Below are 17,166 nucleotides of genomic sequence, written 5' to 3'. Positions count from 1 at the left end.
TTTCACCGACGGCGATGGCGGCGCGGTGTTCTGCTAGCTTTGGTGTCGAAGGGTGGTGCAGGAGTAGCTAGATCACTTCTGCGAGTTGATGTAGTGCTGCTAGTACCCTTGGTTGGGGCTGAGGGACAGTGTGACGTCGGGTCGGCGGCGAGGCTGAGCGGCGGTGGGCTTGAGCTTGCCGGCGCTGTGGGAGATGATGTTCAGGCGCGGGGAAATGAAATTGGATGAGCTTGGGAGCACCAGTGGGTCACGGCGGTGCTCTAGTAGCACTGGATCGGGGCTCGGAGGCAGCAGGGTCGGCTGACGACGGTGAGCAGTGGCAGCGGCGGAGGTCCGGTAAGGCGCGGGGTCGGGAAAGAGAAATGGTAGTGAAATTGTGGGTGCAGGAGCAGAAGAGAGGATGCATTTGGAGCTCAAGACGTGCTTTAAGTTACTAAGGAGGGCACAGTGGGCGAGATGCAGTGTTGGGGGTCGACGGCGTGCGTGGCGCCCGCGGTGGAGCTCGGGTAGCGGTGGGGTTTGCGTGGCGCGCGTGGAGGACGGCAGCAGGGAGAATTAAGGCGGCGGCTGGCCAGGGAGCAACACGTGGGGTTTGCAGGGAGTAGGAGGTGGCGCTGGTCAGATTGTAGCGACGGCGAGCGGCGATGAGGAGCGGCTCGGGCAGACGGCAGGCGGCGTGGCAAGACGGGGAAAGGCCAGCGGGGTTCAGAGAAGCGGCGGCGTTGGGGCTGAGGCGGCACGTGGCTTGGTGCAGAGCGGCACGGGGTGGCGGTGCGCGGCACATGGCCGACGCAGGCGACGGGGTGGCGCAGAGACGAAACAGAGGAGCCGAGCTGGGGGAAGAAGACGAGGACTAGCGTGTGATTTTCCAAAAGTGCAGGGACCTTGCTGTAATGTCTTGGTAACTTTCAAACCAGAGCTCAAATGGAAATGGGCCCAAAAGCAAAAGTGTAGGGTTTATCAAAAGGATTTGAAATTAATGTAAAACTTAGCAAAGTTTCTAAACTTTATATAAATCCTATTTAAAAACTACACTACATTTACATCCTATGTGTAGTTTCACCTATATTTGCGATTTAAACACAAGTTCTTGACTTTTGCAAAACAACCCTCATACATTTAAATTCTACCTCTCATACTTACCCATTTAACACTAAAGGACCTTTATTAATTTATAATTATATAAATACTCTTTTTCCTTATCATTTAAATTTTTAAACACACTTTCACCATATTTTGCACACAACTTCATACTAAAATCTAGTGTGTGACAATACTAAGTACCTGAGTGCCACAACTACATCCAGAGTCGATGCACTCGGGGTAGTCTCGTTTTTCTGCCTTACGCACGGCAGTCCCGCGACGGCGCTCGCTTTCTTTCCTAACAATTTAGACCCGCTCGATCGGGTTGTGGCTAACTTATTAGATGAGTTCCTACTTGGATCTATGGCTACCTTCAGGGTCGTTGCACCCAGGGTAGTGTCTACTACTTAGTCTTTAAGCCTGGACGCCAATTCAGCCAAGGCACACACACAAGTAGAGACATCAAATAAAATATATATACAGGGGAATGAGTACTTGTTTTTTACACCCTAATCCTACAGTACACTTTGTACTATTTGTTCTGCTACAGGTTGGGCTTCTTGGAGGTACTCGTCGAATTGTTCCTCGGTGCAATCCGCCGCCATTCCCTGAGCAAATATCTCTAGTTGCGCATCTGGCAAGAAGGACTTCACAAATACGAGGGCGTTGCTGACGCACGCAACCGGAGCTTCTGAGAGGAATTTGAGCACCTTCTTCGGGGCTTCACGAAGTCGCTCTAGAAAGGGCCACTGGCTTGCTTCGCCTTCTTCTAGTGGACCCACCATGTCCACCAGCTCCTGGGCGGCCCCCCTGAGGTCCTCCAGCTCCTTCTGTTGCTGCTCATCCTTTTCGCCCAGCGTCTTGACTTGCTGAAGGCAGTCGACGAACTGTTGTTCAGTGTCGCCGATCACCTTCTGCAGCCTCTCGACGTCATCTGTACGGCGATACAGTAGGTTCTTCACGTCAGTAAGCAGCTCTTCTTTACACATTAAGATTTTCCTAAGTTCTATGGTGAAGAGTTTTTCAGAATCCACGATAAATCGATAAATGCAAGTACTCGAGGGAAGCAATGGCCTACCTTGGTGCGCTTTCTTTTGCTCTTTGAGCTGCTCCTGGTGCGTATTCTTTTGTGCCTTGAGTGCCTTCTTTTGTTCCTCGAGTTGCTGTTGGAGCTCGGCATTGGCTTTCTTGAGGTTTCGCAGGTCATTCTTGAGGAGCCATGTCTCTCGAGTCTTTTCGTGCTCCAACATCTGGAGCTTCCTCTCCAGCAAGCCATTCTTCATAAGCTCTTCGGATATGCGTTTATCTAGGGCAGCAAGTTCTTGGTGACCACTCACAACTGTCTTCAGTTTTTCTGATTTCTTCTGGGAGTGAGTGATCACATCCTGCACAAAAGAGGAGATCAAGTCAAAACTATTCGACAAAGCATACAAGCAGACAAGTACTCGAGACTTACAATGGCAAAATCATACAGTTCCTTGTAAGCTTTCTTGAAGGTCCTTATGTTGTTGGCTGTCAGCATTGGGTCATCCACCAGGTCGGTGTTGATGACATTCTTGTACCCGGGCCCGGCCTTCAGTATTTCACCAGGACCCTTTGATGTCCCGGCGGCTTCTTCAGGTGGTGTCTGCTAGGCACCTGGAAGTGCAAATGTTTTTCAGTATATTGCGACTGGGTCTCGGCAGTTAGCCGTGGGCGGTCAGATGCTTACCTGTGCCATCTGTAGGAGCGGCATCAGGGGCCTCGACTTGTTCCTCGCCACCAGCTCCGGCTTCGCCTTGTTGGAGCTTGGGAGGCGGCAAGTCGGGCAGCGTCGCGTCTGCCTTGGGGGCTGGCTCCACGGGCGTCGACCCTTCGGGAGCTGACGCCTCGAGGGCTGGAGCAGCCGTGATTGGCCCCGTGCTTGTAGACTCTTCTCGGGTCGATGACCCGGGGGCTGGGGTAGTCGTGGCTGGTTTCAGCTGGAGCTTCATGGCGCTTGCAACCCTAATGAAGTCGAGTCTGTCATCATACAAGTCAGAAAAAAGTAGAATGTTTATTATGCAACCAGATGCAAACTTACAATGTAGACTTCTTTTTGACAGCCTTTTTCACCCGCAAGGCCTGTCGCGGTGTTTCCGTTGCTGGCGGCGGGGTCTCACCAGCCGGTGGCGTGGTCCCAGCCACGGCGATGGTGATGGCTGTGGCGGCCGATGGAGCTGCTCCCACCTCTTCGGGCTCGGTCCTGTGTGAAGAGGTGGAAGGACTACAAAAAGGATACTGTCAGCATGTAACAATATTGATGTTTAGCAATTCACCAAAGCAGCAAATCAATACCTGGAAGATTCGATTGCTTCTGCTTTTCGCTTGCACACCAACCGATGACCCTGCGGTACCAAAGGCAGAGCTTCGGTCAACTCCACGGCTGGCCCCGAGGAGTTGTCCCTTCTCGCCTCTCCTTCGGCTTCTTTCTCCACCAGGGGGCTCTCGTCCTCCGTGGATTCGCTGCTGTGCAGAGCCTGGGCTATGCGAGCCCTCTTTGCTTCGACAGCAGCGCTGGGGAGGAGGTGGTCCAGCCGGGGGATGTCAGGTTGCGGCGGGTAGCTGCGGTACAGTTCTGTGTGCCCCTGCAGAAGGTTTTCAGTTAGCAGCGGCATAATAGAGTTTGTCTTCAACAAAAAGTAGTCGAATACTCACCGGTTTGGACGAACTTCATACGGAAAATAATCCTGGGACGTAAGGCACGGCGTCCACGTCCAATAGCACCCGCTAGACTCGGAGGAGTGCAGCTTCGTCTGATAGTTCCTCTATGCACATGTGAGAAGGATCTTCAGTCCCCGTGTACTCGAATCCAAGCTTGTGGCGCAGTTGGATGGGCTGGACTCGACGCTTGAGAAAGGAAAACATGACGGATGCGCCGGTCACTCCCATCAATTTATGAGCTTCTATGGTTTCTAGCAATTCTTTGACTTGGTCCATGTCTCCCTGGACAGTTCGATGTTCCACTCTGGCCTCACGACAGGTGGATTGTTCATCTTTTCTGGGAGTTGGGGGGCATGGTTTTCGACATAAAACCAGTGATTTTTCCACCCGGGAAGGTTGGAGGGGAATTTATATGACAGGTACTTGTCGCCGGCCTGCTAACGCAGTTGGATGCCGGCGCCCCCTACAACAGAAAGATTTTTCGAGGTGGGTTGTGGTTTGACGCGGAAGAGAAAGCGGAAAAGATCCCAGTGGGGTTCGATTCCGAGGAAGGCTTCACAGAAGTGGATAAAAATCGAAATATGGCAAATGGAGTTTGGGTTGAGGTGATGGAGCTCAAGCCCGTAATAATAAAGAAGGCCGCGGAAGAAAGAACAAGAGGGGAGGGCCAATCCCCGTTCGGCAAAATGGTAAAATGTGACGATTTCGTCAACATTTTCCATGGGGAAAGGTTCACGGAATGAGGGGTGCCAATTGATAAGATTCTTGTCTTGGAGAAATCCCTCAGAAACTAGCCTATTCAGATCGTTGAGGGAGCACTTACTGTGGGTCCACTCCCCGATCGACGGCTGCGCCTCCTTCTTCTTCCCCTCCTTCTCTGATTTCTTGGGCGCCATCTCTGGATCCGCTCGCGACGAGTTGCTCGGGGGCTGCGGGGAGAGGGCCGGAGAGATCTGGGGGGATTGGGATTTCTTCAGGAAGAGGATGGCGGAGTGTGGCTCTATTTGGGGATTTTTGTGGCTCTTAGCAAATTGCAGATTGGAAGCATAGTTTTTACTTGGCAGTTACTGCGGGGTTAAATAACCAGCGGTTGGGGTAAAGTTCTACTTTTTCGAAGGTCAAGAGTCGTTTCAGGGAATATTCAGAAGATGAGGGTTCATTTGGTGGATTGTTTAGATAAAACATTCAATTAATCATTTTTCAGGGTTAATTATCCCAAAAAAGGGGTTTTTCGAATTCATGATCTAACTTTCATCATTTGTATCGTCATATTGGTAACTTATCATGTAGACATTTTTAACCTGCATGCCACGGTTTTTGGATTCTTATTTCCAATTCTGAGGGATTTGGATTCAAGGCTCGGGGGCTGCGGGATACGTGGCATCGACTACTTATTTTTTTGAATTTATTCGAAGAGTAAGTAAGGAAGATTCAAGCTTAATTTGACCCTCAGCCTGATTCTCCGATTCAACCTAAGGCTCGGGGGCTACTCCATATGGAGTGCGATTTTTTCAATCGCACACCATATCAAAGATATAATTCGGGGCATGAGCACCTCATAGCTTCGATGCAGCCAAGTAAGTACTCGAAGAAGAACTTCAGGACGGAGCATCAAAAGAAGCCGAAGACTACTTCGAAAGTACTCGATAAGCCTGCAGTACTCAGCTACGAAGAGCTCAGGAGCTTGTCAGACTCGGGGCCAGGAGACTGTGTACATAACATAGTTTAAAGAGGTTTAAGAGATTAAGTCCGTCTTATCTCTTATTTATCTTGTTTATCTCTTATTTATCCCGTTTAAGTAGGAGATAGAGCTAACCGATACAGAAGCAATCTATCCGAGACATGTTCTGGTACGATTCCTTAGCTGGAGTTGGTTAGTATCTTTATAACCCTGACCTCTCGGGTATATAAGGGAGGGCAGGGACCCCTTTCAAAACAAGATCTACAGATCAAACTACACCAAAGGCAATACAAACCACCATACAGGATGTAGGGTATTACGCACATCGCGGCCCAAACCTGTCTAACTTTTGTGTTCCTTGCACCTTCGAGTTTCTGATCTCGGCGTCTCCTCACCAAAACTTACCACCTTGGGTATATCCCTCGGTGGGCAGCCGGTAAAACACCGACACAATCCAATTAACAAGGACTCACATATCATGTCATTTTAATTTTCTTTTGCAAGTCTCTCACAGAAACTAACAATATCATGTTCATTTTGTTGAAGCACTCTAATTTTGAACCATGACAAGTCTGGAATTAGATAACCATGCTTCTCAAAATCTAAGTCATCTGAATAGGTGATTCTTTACTACTAGCAACTATTGGAACCATGGTACCTAGATCTCCTCTTGCTGGTATTTTGAAAGAGAAGAGATTGTTAGTTTCTTGAACTGTTGGTGTTCCATGGTTTCTACGTGAGGAGGTGTACCACCTAGGCATTTTACTACCTTGGCAAGCCATGTAAACACATCGACTAATTCACATTCTCAAACAGCACTATTTCACATTCTCAATAATTCACATCCACTAATTCACTAACTCACATTTTCAAAATCACAATGCATCCACATGAAAATTCACTAATTACACTCATATTCCTTATATATTCAATTAAAATTCACATGAAAGTTAACTATAATGGCAAAATAAAAAGAAATTCCACTACAAATTCACATGTCACATTCACTTTCACATATTACAAAACACATATATTCATATTTTTTCACTTATACATTAACTAATGTACTAACTAATTCATTATATAATTCAAAAGGAAAATAACCAAGGACTCACTTGCTGCAGAGGAAGGACGTGGGCCGGAGGGGAGGGAAGGAGAGGGCCACTGCCGCAGATCTGGAGGCGCGCTCGGCGGCGGGCCGGATCAAGAGGCGCACGACGGTGGGTCGAGGGAGGCGCGTGGGCGGCGGGTCGAGGGAGGCGGGCGGGCGGGCGGCGGGCCGAGGGAGGCCGATGACGAGGTAGCGGAGAGGAGTGGAGGCCCGGCGCATCTAGGGAGCGCCGCAGAGGAGATGGCGCAGTGGCGAAGGAGAGCCGCCGGGGAGAGGTGTCGGCAGGGGGAGGGCCGAGCCGCCGCGGAGAGGCACCGGCGGGGAAGAGGAAATTTTAGCAGCGTAACGCCCTTGTCCGCACGAAATAAAAATTTTGCTAAGTTCTCAGCCCGTTCAAGATATATAGAGTAGTGATTTTCAGGGGCGGGTGGGAATAGTCTTATCTAGTTCTGTAGCTTATCTAGTTTTACAGGGCACAATAGTCTTATGGTACAAATTTCACTTTTTTGATATGGTTTGCTATTTTTTCTGATTTAATTGAATGTTCGTAACAATGTGAAAAATATTTGTAGGGACGGGTGGGGGTGCCACCCACCCCTGAAAATAAGCCCCATTTTTAGGGGCGGATGATGGCAACAGCCACCCCTGGAAATCCCATCTTTAGGGGCAGCTAGCGCCATGACCCGCCCCTGAAAATGGGTCTCATTTTCAGGGGCGGGTGATGGCGTCACCCGCACCTAAAGATGCAATTCTAGGGCCGGGTCTGCTGCTGCAGTAATCCAGCTCCTTTCGTAGAAACGAGTTACATTTTGACCGCGCCTAAAAAGTCGGGAAGTGCTACAAATCATTTTTTAGTAGTGATCCAATGTTGTTGACAAGTTTTGCATCTATTTGTTGGGCAATTTGGTTCATAAGGAATTATTCTATGTTTAACAATGCTACACCAAAAATATTTGTGTAGGTGCTATTTAGGGCGATGTATTGGTTGTATTCTAGGTATTGTTGCAGGGCACTAACTAACGGTTGAAGGAGCGGCTCCTCCAGCTATGCCAGATTCTTGGGTGCAGAGCTATACAGTTTTTCACATCCTATTGAAGGCCTTTCGTTATGTGTATTAATCAATAATATTAACGGTGTGGTGTGAACTAATTATGGTTAAATCTGATTTGTGGTATGAAAGGTACCAAGATGGAATATTTTTTATTATTTTAAAAAGTTAATTTGTCAATATAGAAGTGGTCGTGGAGACTGCCCTTTCGTTCACGTCTAATCAAATTAATTGCACGCGTGGAATTTGGAGTCAATCGAGAGTCAACAGTTTTACCTGCACCACATATTGACTGAGAAAGTTACGTCATTGCCCATAAAATTCTACACTCGTGTCCATCGAAGGGTCAAGTCATGTCGGCCATTTGAGATCCACTTGTTCTATCCGCTAAACACACTATCAAACACAATGACCACTGATCCAGTGATAGGAACATGAGAAAAAAATCCCTCTACAACCCTACAAATAATGGCAGTTCCCTCTATATGGCAGTTCCCTCTATAGCTCTAGAATATTTTTTTTTGAAAATGCAGGAGAGCTGCGCTTTATTGCATTAGAGAGAAAATAATAGTCCCCGTACAACTCCCATCTTACATACGCGGACCAAATATGAGAGATAGGTACAAAAAATCAATAGCTAGCCTATCAAACAAATAAGAGCATGACCAAAACCTTGACCTAGCTGACTAGAATACACCAATTTAGCTCAGATCTATCGGTGTTTAACCTCCAAACACACCGAGAGATATCCCCGAGGTGGTAGATTGTAGGTGGGGTATCATCGACATCAGAAACTCAAAGGTGCAAGAAACATAAGATTTAGACAGGTTCAGGCTGCCGAGAGCGTAATACCCTACATCATGTATGGTGGTTTGTATTATTTTAGATGATGAGATTGTGGGTTATGCTTTGGAGGGGGTCCCTGGCCACCCTTATATAGTCTGAGGGGACAGAGTTACATGGAAGTTCTAACCCGATACTAGCTTAGGAGTCCTAACCGAGTACACGTTCCAGATAGTTTCCTTCTGTTCCGACTAGTACTACTCAAACACGAGTGGTTACAACTGGTGTAGGGTATGGGCCATGCTCCATCCCCTATCCTAAAAAGTCTATGCGATGTGCACAGTCCCGTGGGCCCAGGTCTGACCAGCCTCCGAGCTCTTCGTAGCCGAGTACTGCAGGCCTCCGAGTAGTTCTGAAGTCATCTTCGAATTCTCCTAAACTTCATCTTGAAAGAGTCTTCCGAGTACTTCACTTGCTGCATCGAGGCTTTGAAGTGCTCATACCCTGAGTAGTCTTCAAGCCTTCTTTTATATGGGGTGAGATTAAACTCGCACTTCATATGGAGTAGCCCCCGAGCCTTAGGTTGACTCGAAGAATTAGGCTGAGGGTCAAAATTAGTCTTGAATCTTCTGTCCTTATCTTCCAAAAAGTTTGAAAAATAAGCCATCCATGACACGTGTCCCACAGCCTCGAGTCTTAAATCCAAATTTTAAGGTTTGGAAAAAAGATCCAAAGAATCATAGCATGCAATATATGATGGTAGGAATTTGATGGGTAAGATGGACAAATTGGTTCAAAAATTCGAAAACCGACTTTTCCGGAATGAATTCGCTGAAAAAATGGTTAAACAAATAACTTGCTAAAAAGCGCCCTAAATTACCGCTCAAATCAAACCTTTTTCTTTGATTAAATTAGCTAGATAAGACCTCTGGGTGAAAATTTTGAAAACCCCCTTATTTCGGAATAAAATCCTAAAATAATGGTTAAACAATTATTTTCCTGAGATAAATCCTCAAAAGCCTCTTAAATCGGGTTCTTCCACGAATCTTCTGAGTAGTTTTGCAGCGTCCAGCCTCCGAGCATGGGAGCAAAACGATCCGCCGAAAGCACACTGAATGCCTTGTCGAGCCCAACCCCCGAGCATGGGAGCCAGACGAGTCATCACATGAGATACGCCGAGTTGTTTCCTACACCCAGCCCCCGAGCATGGGAGCTAGATGAGTCGGCTAAGGTATGCCAAGTAACCTTATTGCGCCCAGCCCCTGAGCATGGGAGCTAGACCAGCCGCCAAAAAGCACGCGGAGTGTCTTGTTTGTAGTCGAGACGAGGAGTCGAGGTTGCTGATAGCGTGTTGACGTGGCAGTGTGAGCGGATGTCGAGCCGAGTAGTCGAGGTCATCGTCATCGCAGCACAAGTTAAGGTACTATAGAGAATATGGGTGTAAGTACCCCTTTAGAGGACTATGTGTAATACCAGTTGGGAACTAGTAAACGCAGTGTTATGGGAGCGAGGCCCCTTTAGTTGACTACGTGTAGTACTAGTCGGAAACTAGTAAACGCAGCATCACTAGAAGTATGGGAACGAGGCCCCTCCAGTCAACTACACGTAGTACTAGTCGGGAACTAGTAAACGCAACGTCACTGGAAGTATGGGAGTGAGATCCCTTCAGTCAACTACTTGTAGTACTAGTCGTGAACCAGTAAACGTAGCGTTACTGGAAGCAAGGCCCCTTCAGTCAACTATATGTAGTACTAGTCGTGAACTAGTAAATGCAGCGTCACTGGAAGTATGGGAGCGAGACCTCTTCAGTGAACTACGTGTAGTACTAGTCGTGAACTAGTAAACACAGCGTCACTGGAAGTATGGGAGTAGTCGACTACGCGTAGTACTAGTCGTGAACTAGTAAACGCAGCATCACTGGAAGTATGGGAGCGAGACCCCTTCAGTCGACTGACTACGCGTAGTACTAGTTGTGAACTAGTAAACGCAACATCACTAGAAGTATGGGAGTGAAACTCTTTCAGTCGACTAAGCGTAGTACTAGTCGTGAACTAGTAAACGTAGTGTCACTGGAAGTATGGGAGCGAGGCCCCTTCAGTCGACTACGCGTAGTACTAGTCGTGAACTAGTAAACACAGCGTCACTGGAAGTATGGGAGCAAGGCCCACTTCAGTCGACTATATGTAGTACTAGTCGGGAACTAGTAAACGCAGCGTCACTAGAAGCAGAGATAGGTGACTGGAGATCAACTGGCAAAGGAGAAATAAATCTTGCTGCTCTGAAGGAATAAACTACGCAATCCTTCACATGCATTGTTACGAAAGCGGTCGTCGTGCAAAGCTCGGTTGGCCCGAAGGAATTTCTTGGGCGGGCCAAGACAATTTGTACGACGCTAAAATATGGATGAACGGACAAAGGCCTTATTTTGTGCAAATTCATTGATTTCCAGACCGAGTGGTTGAACGGGTTCTTTGGAAAAAAACCTATTGTTTCAGATAAAACTCAAGATAATGGTTAAATAAGTTCCCTAAAGATCTCCGAAAAACTCCTTGAATCAGGTCTCAGTCGTCACGTTGGCAGCCGTCCGGTTGCACAGCGTCCAGCCCTTGAGCCTGGGACCTAGCGGAGCTGCCGAAAGCACACCGCTTGTCACGCCCAGCCCTCGAGCGTGGAAGCCAGACAAGTGTGGAGAGTTGTCGATCTTGATTCGTGGGTGATTGCCGACGAAGCCGTAGCGCTCGTCGATGGAGCCGCAACGGTTTGTTGATGAGGCCCGACTAGTCGGAGTCAATTCCGACTAATCATTGATGGTGTGAGGCCCGCTCCCGACTAGTATTGTAGTCGAGATGAGTAGTTGAAGTAGTCATTGGCGATGGCGCAGAAAGGTGGGCTGAGGTCGGGTAGCTTGGTGGACTCTGTGCCCTTCCGATACCCGAGCCCGCCCGACCAAGTTGATAGCATAGAAAATTGGGCTGAGATCGGGTAGCTTGGAGGGCTCCGTACCCTTCCGATGCCCGAGCCCACCGACAAAGTTGATGGCGCAGAAAGGTGAGCTGAGGTCGGGTAGCTTGGAGGACTCCGTGCCCTTTCCGATGCCGAGCCCGCTTGACCAAGTTGATGGCGTAGAAAGGTGGGCTGAGGTCCGGTAGCTTGGAGTACTCCGTGCCCTTCCGATGCCCGAGCCCACCTGACCAAGTTGATGGCTCAGAAAGGTGGGCTGAGGTCAGGTAGCTTGGAGTACTCCGTGCCCTTCCGATGCCCGAGCCCGCCCGACCAAGTTGATGGCGTTGAAAGGTGGGCTGAGGTCAGGTAGCTTGAAGTACTTTGTGCCCTTCCGATGCCCGAGCCCGCCCGACCAAGTTGATGGCGTAGAAGGGTGGGCTAAAGTCTGGTAGCTTGGAGGACTCTGTGCCCTTCTGATGCCCGAGCCCGTCCGACCAAGTTGATGGGGCCATTATGCCCTGGTGGCCGCTTGATAAGGGTGATGCGTCATCTTCGGAGCCCTAGTAGTCATCAAAGATGGGAGCCCTCCGATAGAAAGTGGCTTCTCCTCCTCGAACTTGTAATAGACGATCCAAATCCTCCTCCGACTCGAAGAGGGGCTTATGGTATGGGACCTCGGACCGAGGCAGACTCGGTTCGAGGGGTTCTAGGTTGTTGATAAAGTCGTCAATTGCACGGTTGACATCCATGGCAGGTGCTTCGGGCTTGTTCTGATTGGAAAGCTGAAGACTTGTTTCCGTGAGCTCGATGCATTCGGCGATGTTGTGGTCGACTTGATCGATACCAGAGTAGATGCCACCAGGAGTAGCAAAAAAAGTGTGAGAAATCTTAGGTCTAATTGGGGGAAGCTAATTACCGGAGTGTTGAAGGGAGGCTTTTGCAAGCTTGATGCACGCAACGCAACAAGACCCGGTCCACTCCGGCGATTAGGTCGTCAGCGTTGACTTACGAATGTGGGATCGCTCTGAGGTGACTCGCATGGTTTACGATTAGATCGGAATGTTGAATTCCACCAAGACTGTCAGCAAGGTCATTGACATCACGACATGATGGTGTAGTAGGCACCTCCGGCTCCTTGGTGTCGGCCAGGCGGCTGTTCTAGCCACCTGAACCATTGGTGATGCAGACCTAGGAGCCGAACATGAAAGTTGTGACCTCGTCGAGCATGGCGCTGGTGAAGTTGAACGATGCCGTCGAATTCTCGAGTGGATGCTCAATGAACGCTCCTACCTGGTACGCCAGCTATCGGTGTTTAACCTCCAAGCCCACCGAGGGATATCCCTGAGGTGCTAGATTGTAGGTGGGGTGTCGCTAAAATCAGAAACTTGAAGGTGCAAGGAACACAAGATTTAGACAGGTTCGGGCTACCGAGAGCGTAATACCTTACATCCTGTGTGGTGGTTTGTATTGCCTTAGATGATGAGATTGTGGGTAGTGCTTCGGAGGGGGTCCCTGCCCATCCTTATATAGTCTGGGGTATATAGTCTGGGGTATATAGTCTGGGGGATAGGGTTACATGGAGGTCCTAACCCGATACTAGCTTAGGAGTGCTACCCGAGTACGTTTCGGGTAGTTTTCTTCTGTTCCGACTAGTTCTACTTAAACACGAGTAATTACAACTGGTGTAGAGTGTGGGCCATGCCCCATCCTCTATCCTAAAAAGTCTATGCGATGCGCACAATCCTGTAGGCCCGGGTCTGTCAAGGCCTTGCAGCTTTTTAGCGCCGGCCAGGCACCAAAGGTTATGTTCATCCTTGAGATCCCTCATGATGGAGTTGACCGAGGGAGCCACCCCCTCAAAAACACAGGCATTCCTGTGCTTCCATATCATCCAAGCACCCAAAATTATTAGGGAGTTTACTCCTCTCTTATGTTCTTTTTTCACCTTCTTCATTACCATGCGCCACCATTCCGCGAAGCTATGCTCCCGCTGCCTTGGAATGCAATCACCAAGGTTCAGTGGTGATAAAAGATTGAACCAAACCTATCTTGCCACCACACATAATACTAACAAATGTTGAACAGTTTCATCCTCCTAATTACATAAGGGGTACTGATCTGGATGAGGCAGCCCTCTCCTTTCTAGTCTATCTGCCATCAAGCACATATTGTGAATTGCCAGCCAAAGAAAAACCTTGCACGTGTTTGGGGCCCAAGATTTCCAGAGTCTTCTCCAAGGCTCAAAGGTTACTGATCCTTGGAAATAAACCCGGTAAGCAGATTTAGAGGAGTAGCAGCCCCGAGGTTCCAATTTCCAAACATGTCGATCTTCTAGCTCATTTAACTCAATGCCCTGGACGCAATCCCAAAGCTGCAGAAACTCCCTTATTCCAATCCAATATAGGCCCCCACGTATTACAGAGACCCATTTGTTATTATCCGGAGCCTCAGCCACCGTTTGTCTTTTACGGATTCTAGGAGGCACACTTGCAAAGACAGCAGGTGCAAGATTCTCCACTGAACATCCATGCAGCCACTTATCTGTCCAAAAGAGCGTATTGTTTCCATTTCCTAACTCTGTGCTGACTGCAATAGCAAATAAAGCAAGTGAATTAGGATGCGAGGGGAGCTCTAGATCGGTCCATGGTCTATCAACTCTGGTTTTCTTGTGCCATTGCCACCTTGCTTGCAGCGCCCATGCCATGACCTCCAGCCATGACCTCCAGGTTAGTAATTCCGGAACCACCAAGATCCAGGGGTCTTATGACTTTCTCCCATGCCACTAAACAACAACCTCCATTAGCTTGTTCCTTCCCCTTCCAAAGGAAACCTTTCCAGATTTTATCAATTGCTTTAATGAACCATTTTGGAACATTGATGGCGATCAGTAAATAAATAAGTATAGCTGAGAGAACAAACCGGACCATAGTGACATGCCCTGCCCTATTCATCAAATCAGCTTTCCATCCTGGCAACTTGTCAGCTACCTTCTCAATCCATGGCATAAGATCGGTTTTTCTCAGTTTCTTGTTGGAGTCCCAAATAAGTGCAAGGAAACTCAGCTACAGTGCATGGCAGGGTATCTCTAACTGGCAGCAGGGAGACATCTTCACAATGGATGGGGATAATGCAACTCTTGTGGAGGTTTGTCTGCAGCCCAGACGCCATACCAGAGGCATTAAGAATTTCCTTTGTGACCTGTAACTCATCTTCAACCGGCCTTATAAAGAGAGCAACATCATCGGCAATAGAGAGAGTTGCTGTCCAGAAATCCTTTGGGAGAGGGGTTGCAAAGCCCTTCCTCCCCAGCTTTGACAAAGAGACTGTTAAGCACATCCATGATGAGAATAAATAGCATGGGGGATAAAGGATCGCCTTGCCAGAGTTCACGCTGATGCTGAATAACATCACCTGGTTCCCCATTTAGCATGACATGAGTGGAAGAAGTATATAGCAAGTTCGAAATCAGATTGAGTCAGACCCGGGACTACGGGACTGGGTACATAACGTAGTTCATACAAGAATAGAGGATAGGACATGTCCGATACCTTATCTGTCTTGTATTCTACTCGCATGCGAAGTAGAACTAGTCGATACAGAAGGAAGTTACTCGAGTTGTACTCAAGTAAGATTCCTAAGCTAGTGTCGGACTAGGATTCATGTAACCTTGTCATCCCGGATATATAAGGGCGGGCAGGGATCCCTCAAAACACATCAACACCTAAGGCAATACAAACTACCAAACAGGACGTAGGGTATTACGCACATCGCGGCCCGAACCTGTCTAAACCTCGTGTTGCTTGCACCTTCGAGTTTCTGATCTCGGCGACACCCTACCTAAAACTCACCACCTCGGGTATACACCTCGGTGGGCAGGCGGTAAAACACCAACAGCTGGCGCGCCAGGTAGGGGGACGCATTGAAGATCCACCGGCGAACTCAATGGCATCATTCAAGTTCAAGTTCACCAGTGCCGTGCTCCCCGAGGGCACGACGCTGGTTTTCGTCTCATGGGTCTGCGTCGCAGATGGCGGGGACGAATTCCGTCGACTCACCATCGACGTCATGAAGCCGAAACTGTCGCAACAAGTTTTCACAGCGAGCTCGACGAGTTTGTCGACAATCTCGATGACTTGTTGACCCATGGCTCCGCTAGGAAGATCGAGGAGAAGTCCATTTTCAACACGACTCCACCCCGTGCTACAACAACCACGCTCGGATCGGACTCGCTCCAATCTGAGGACTTGCGTAGCCGATCACGACTCGGTCCACGCAATTCAGACACTGAACCTCAGGAGGCCAACAATTCTGAGTCCCTCTCCGCATTGGAAAAGGACTTGGACTTTTTACTCCAAACCGGGAAACCCGAAGCCACGGCACGTCGGGGCGCTGCGGGTCACCTTGGTGACGATGGTCTGATGATCACCTCCACCCCAGAAGGTCGTTTCGTGCATTGAAAGGGCATGAAACTCTCCGATCTACTTGAAGATGAAGACCGACTCGTGGCACAACTCGAGCCCTTGCCTTTTCCGGAGGGCAAGCCATTAGCTACCACGGCAGAAGAATCGACCGACCTAGTTGAAGCGAGCTTCGAGGAACTCATATCACGCCAAGTGTTGATGGCGGAAGAGGGGGAGGACGATGGCCTCTCACCCAATGAAACACTTGACATGATATCCGAAGACGAGGCCACAGCCAATGCCAGTGATGAAAATGACACCGAGCGTGAGGCACGAAGGGCCAGGAATAGAGCCCGCGTAGCCCGGTGAAGGAGGGTCAACGAGCGCATACGATCTATACATCATGAACTGGATGCTGAATACGCCGTGGTGAGCGAGCGGGGCTTCAGAACCCCCATGGCTAACATCGCCAGGGTAACCACCATACTCAAACGCAGCAATGATCCAAACCTGCGCCAAGCACTTCGCTACGCGCAGAGAGCATAGATCCAGCTCGATCGACAAAACCCGACGTCAGCCGTCGGAGAAGAACACATGGGCGAAAGCCGCAGCCAGGCTAACAGTCGAACGGCAGGCGGCCATCTTTGACATCAACGAAGCAATAACAATGACAACACTCATGGAAGTCACGCCACTGGTGGGAGGCAGCAGCCACCTCCTGGAGGCAACCCGCGACAACCTAATCATCCCTCAGAATCCTCAAGACTTACCCATTGAAGACCTACGCCAGAAAATCAATGAAGGATGCGATGCGCGATCCATAATTGATTTCAAACACAGAGAGCATGAAGTAGCCGATCCAGAAGGTACCGACTGCATTGATCGCTTTCCAGCGTTCACAGCATGGTTCAATGGTTACAAGTACCCTGAGGGCTTCAAGCCAATTGGGATCACCAAGTATGACGGCAAACAAGCTCCTCAGCAATGGCTATGATGTTACTCTACCGCCATAGAAGTCGCAGGAGGCTCCAACACCACCAAGGTCGTCTACTTCCTGATGGCTTTGGACCCTGCATCGCTCACATGGCTGGAGAGGCTCAGCAACAACTCGATCGACTCCTGGGTGGGGCTCAAGAAAGTCTTCATCGACAACTTCCAGGGGGCGATTACCCGCGCAGGTACTCATCATGACCTTGCTCAGTGTAAACAGGAACGCAACGAGCTCCTACGATCATACACACGCTGTTTCTTCGACGTACGAGCCACCATTGCGAACATCTCGGAAGAGGACATCATTGACTACTTCTGCAATGGCCTCACCGATCCAGGCATCTATAGAGACTTTGTGCGAAACAGACCAAAAACTGTTGCAGGACTTCGTGACATGATGCACGATTGGTCCGAGCAAGAGGAGAAGATGCGTGAACGGTTCCCT

At 49.0% G+C, this 17,166-nt stretch overlaps 1 protein-coding gene across 1 annotated transcript; it reads right to left on the bottom strand.

Annotated features, from left to right (window-relative positions):
• Positions 1-1,497: 1,497 nt before the first annotated feature.
• On the bottom strand, positions 1,498-6,776 carry LOC112881005. The gene is made up of 5 exons (XM_025945723.1): positions 6,562-6,776; positions 2,907-3,084; positions 2,540-2,710; positions 2,217-2,468; positions 1,498-1,503 (listed from the first exon to the last, which is right to left on the bottom strand). The coding sequence occupies exons 1-5, from the start codon at positions 6,774-6,776 to the stop codon at positions 1,498-1,500; spliced, it is 822 nt and encodes a 273-aa protein (XP_025801508.1).
• Between the last annotated feature and the right edge of the window lie 10,390 nt (positions 6,777-17,166).

The sequence above is a fragment of the Panicum hallii genome, chromosome 2 (genome assembly GCF_002211085.1).
Source record: "Panicum hallii strain FIL2 chromosome 2, PHallii_v3.1, whole genome shotgun sequence".
Lineage (NCBI taxonomy): Eukaryota > Viridiplantae > Streptophyta > Magnoliopsida > Poales > Poaceae > Panicum > Panicum hallii.
Note: the sequence above shows the minus strand (reverse complement) of the source record. Positions and strands in the feature narration are given on the sequence as shown.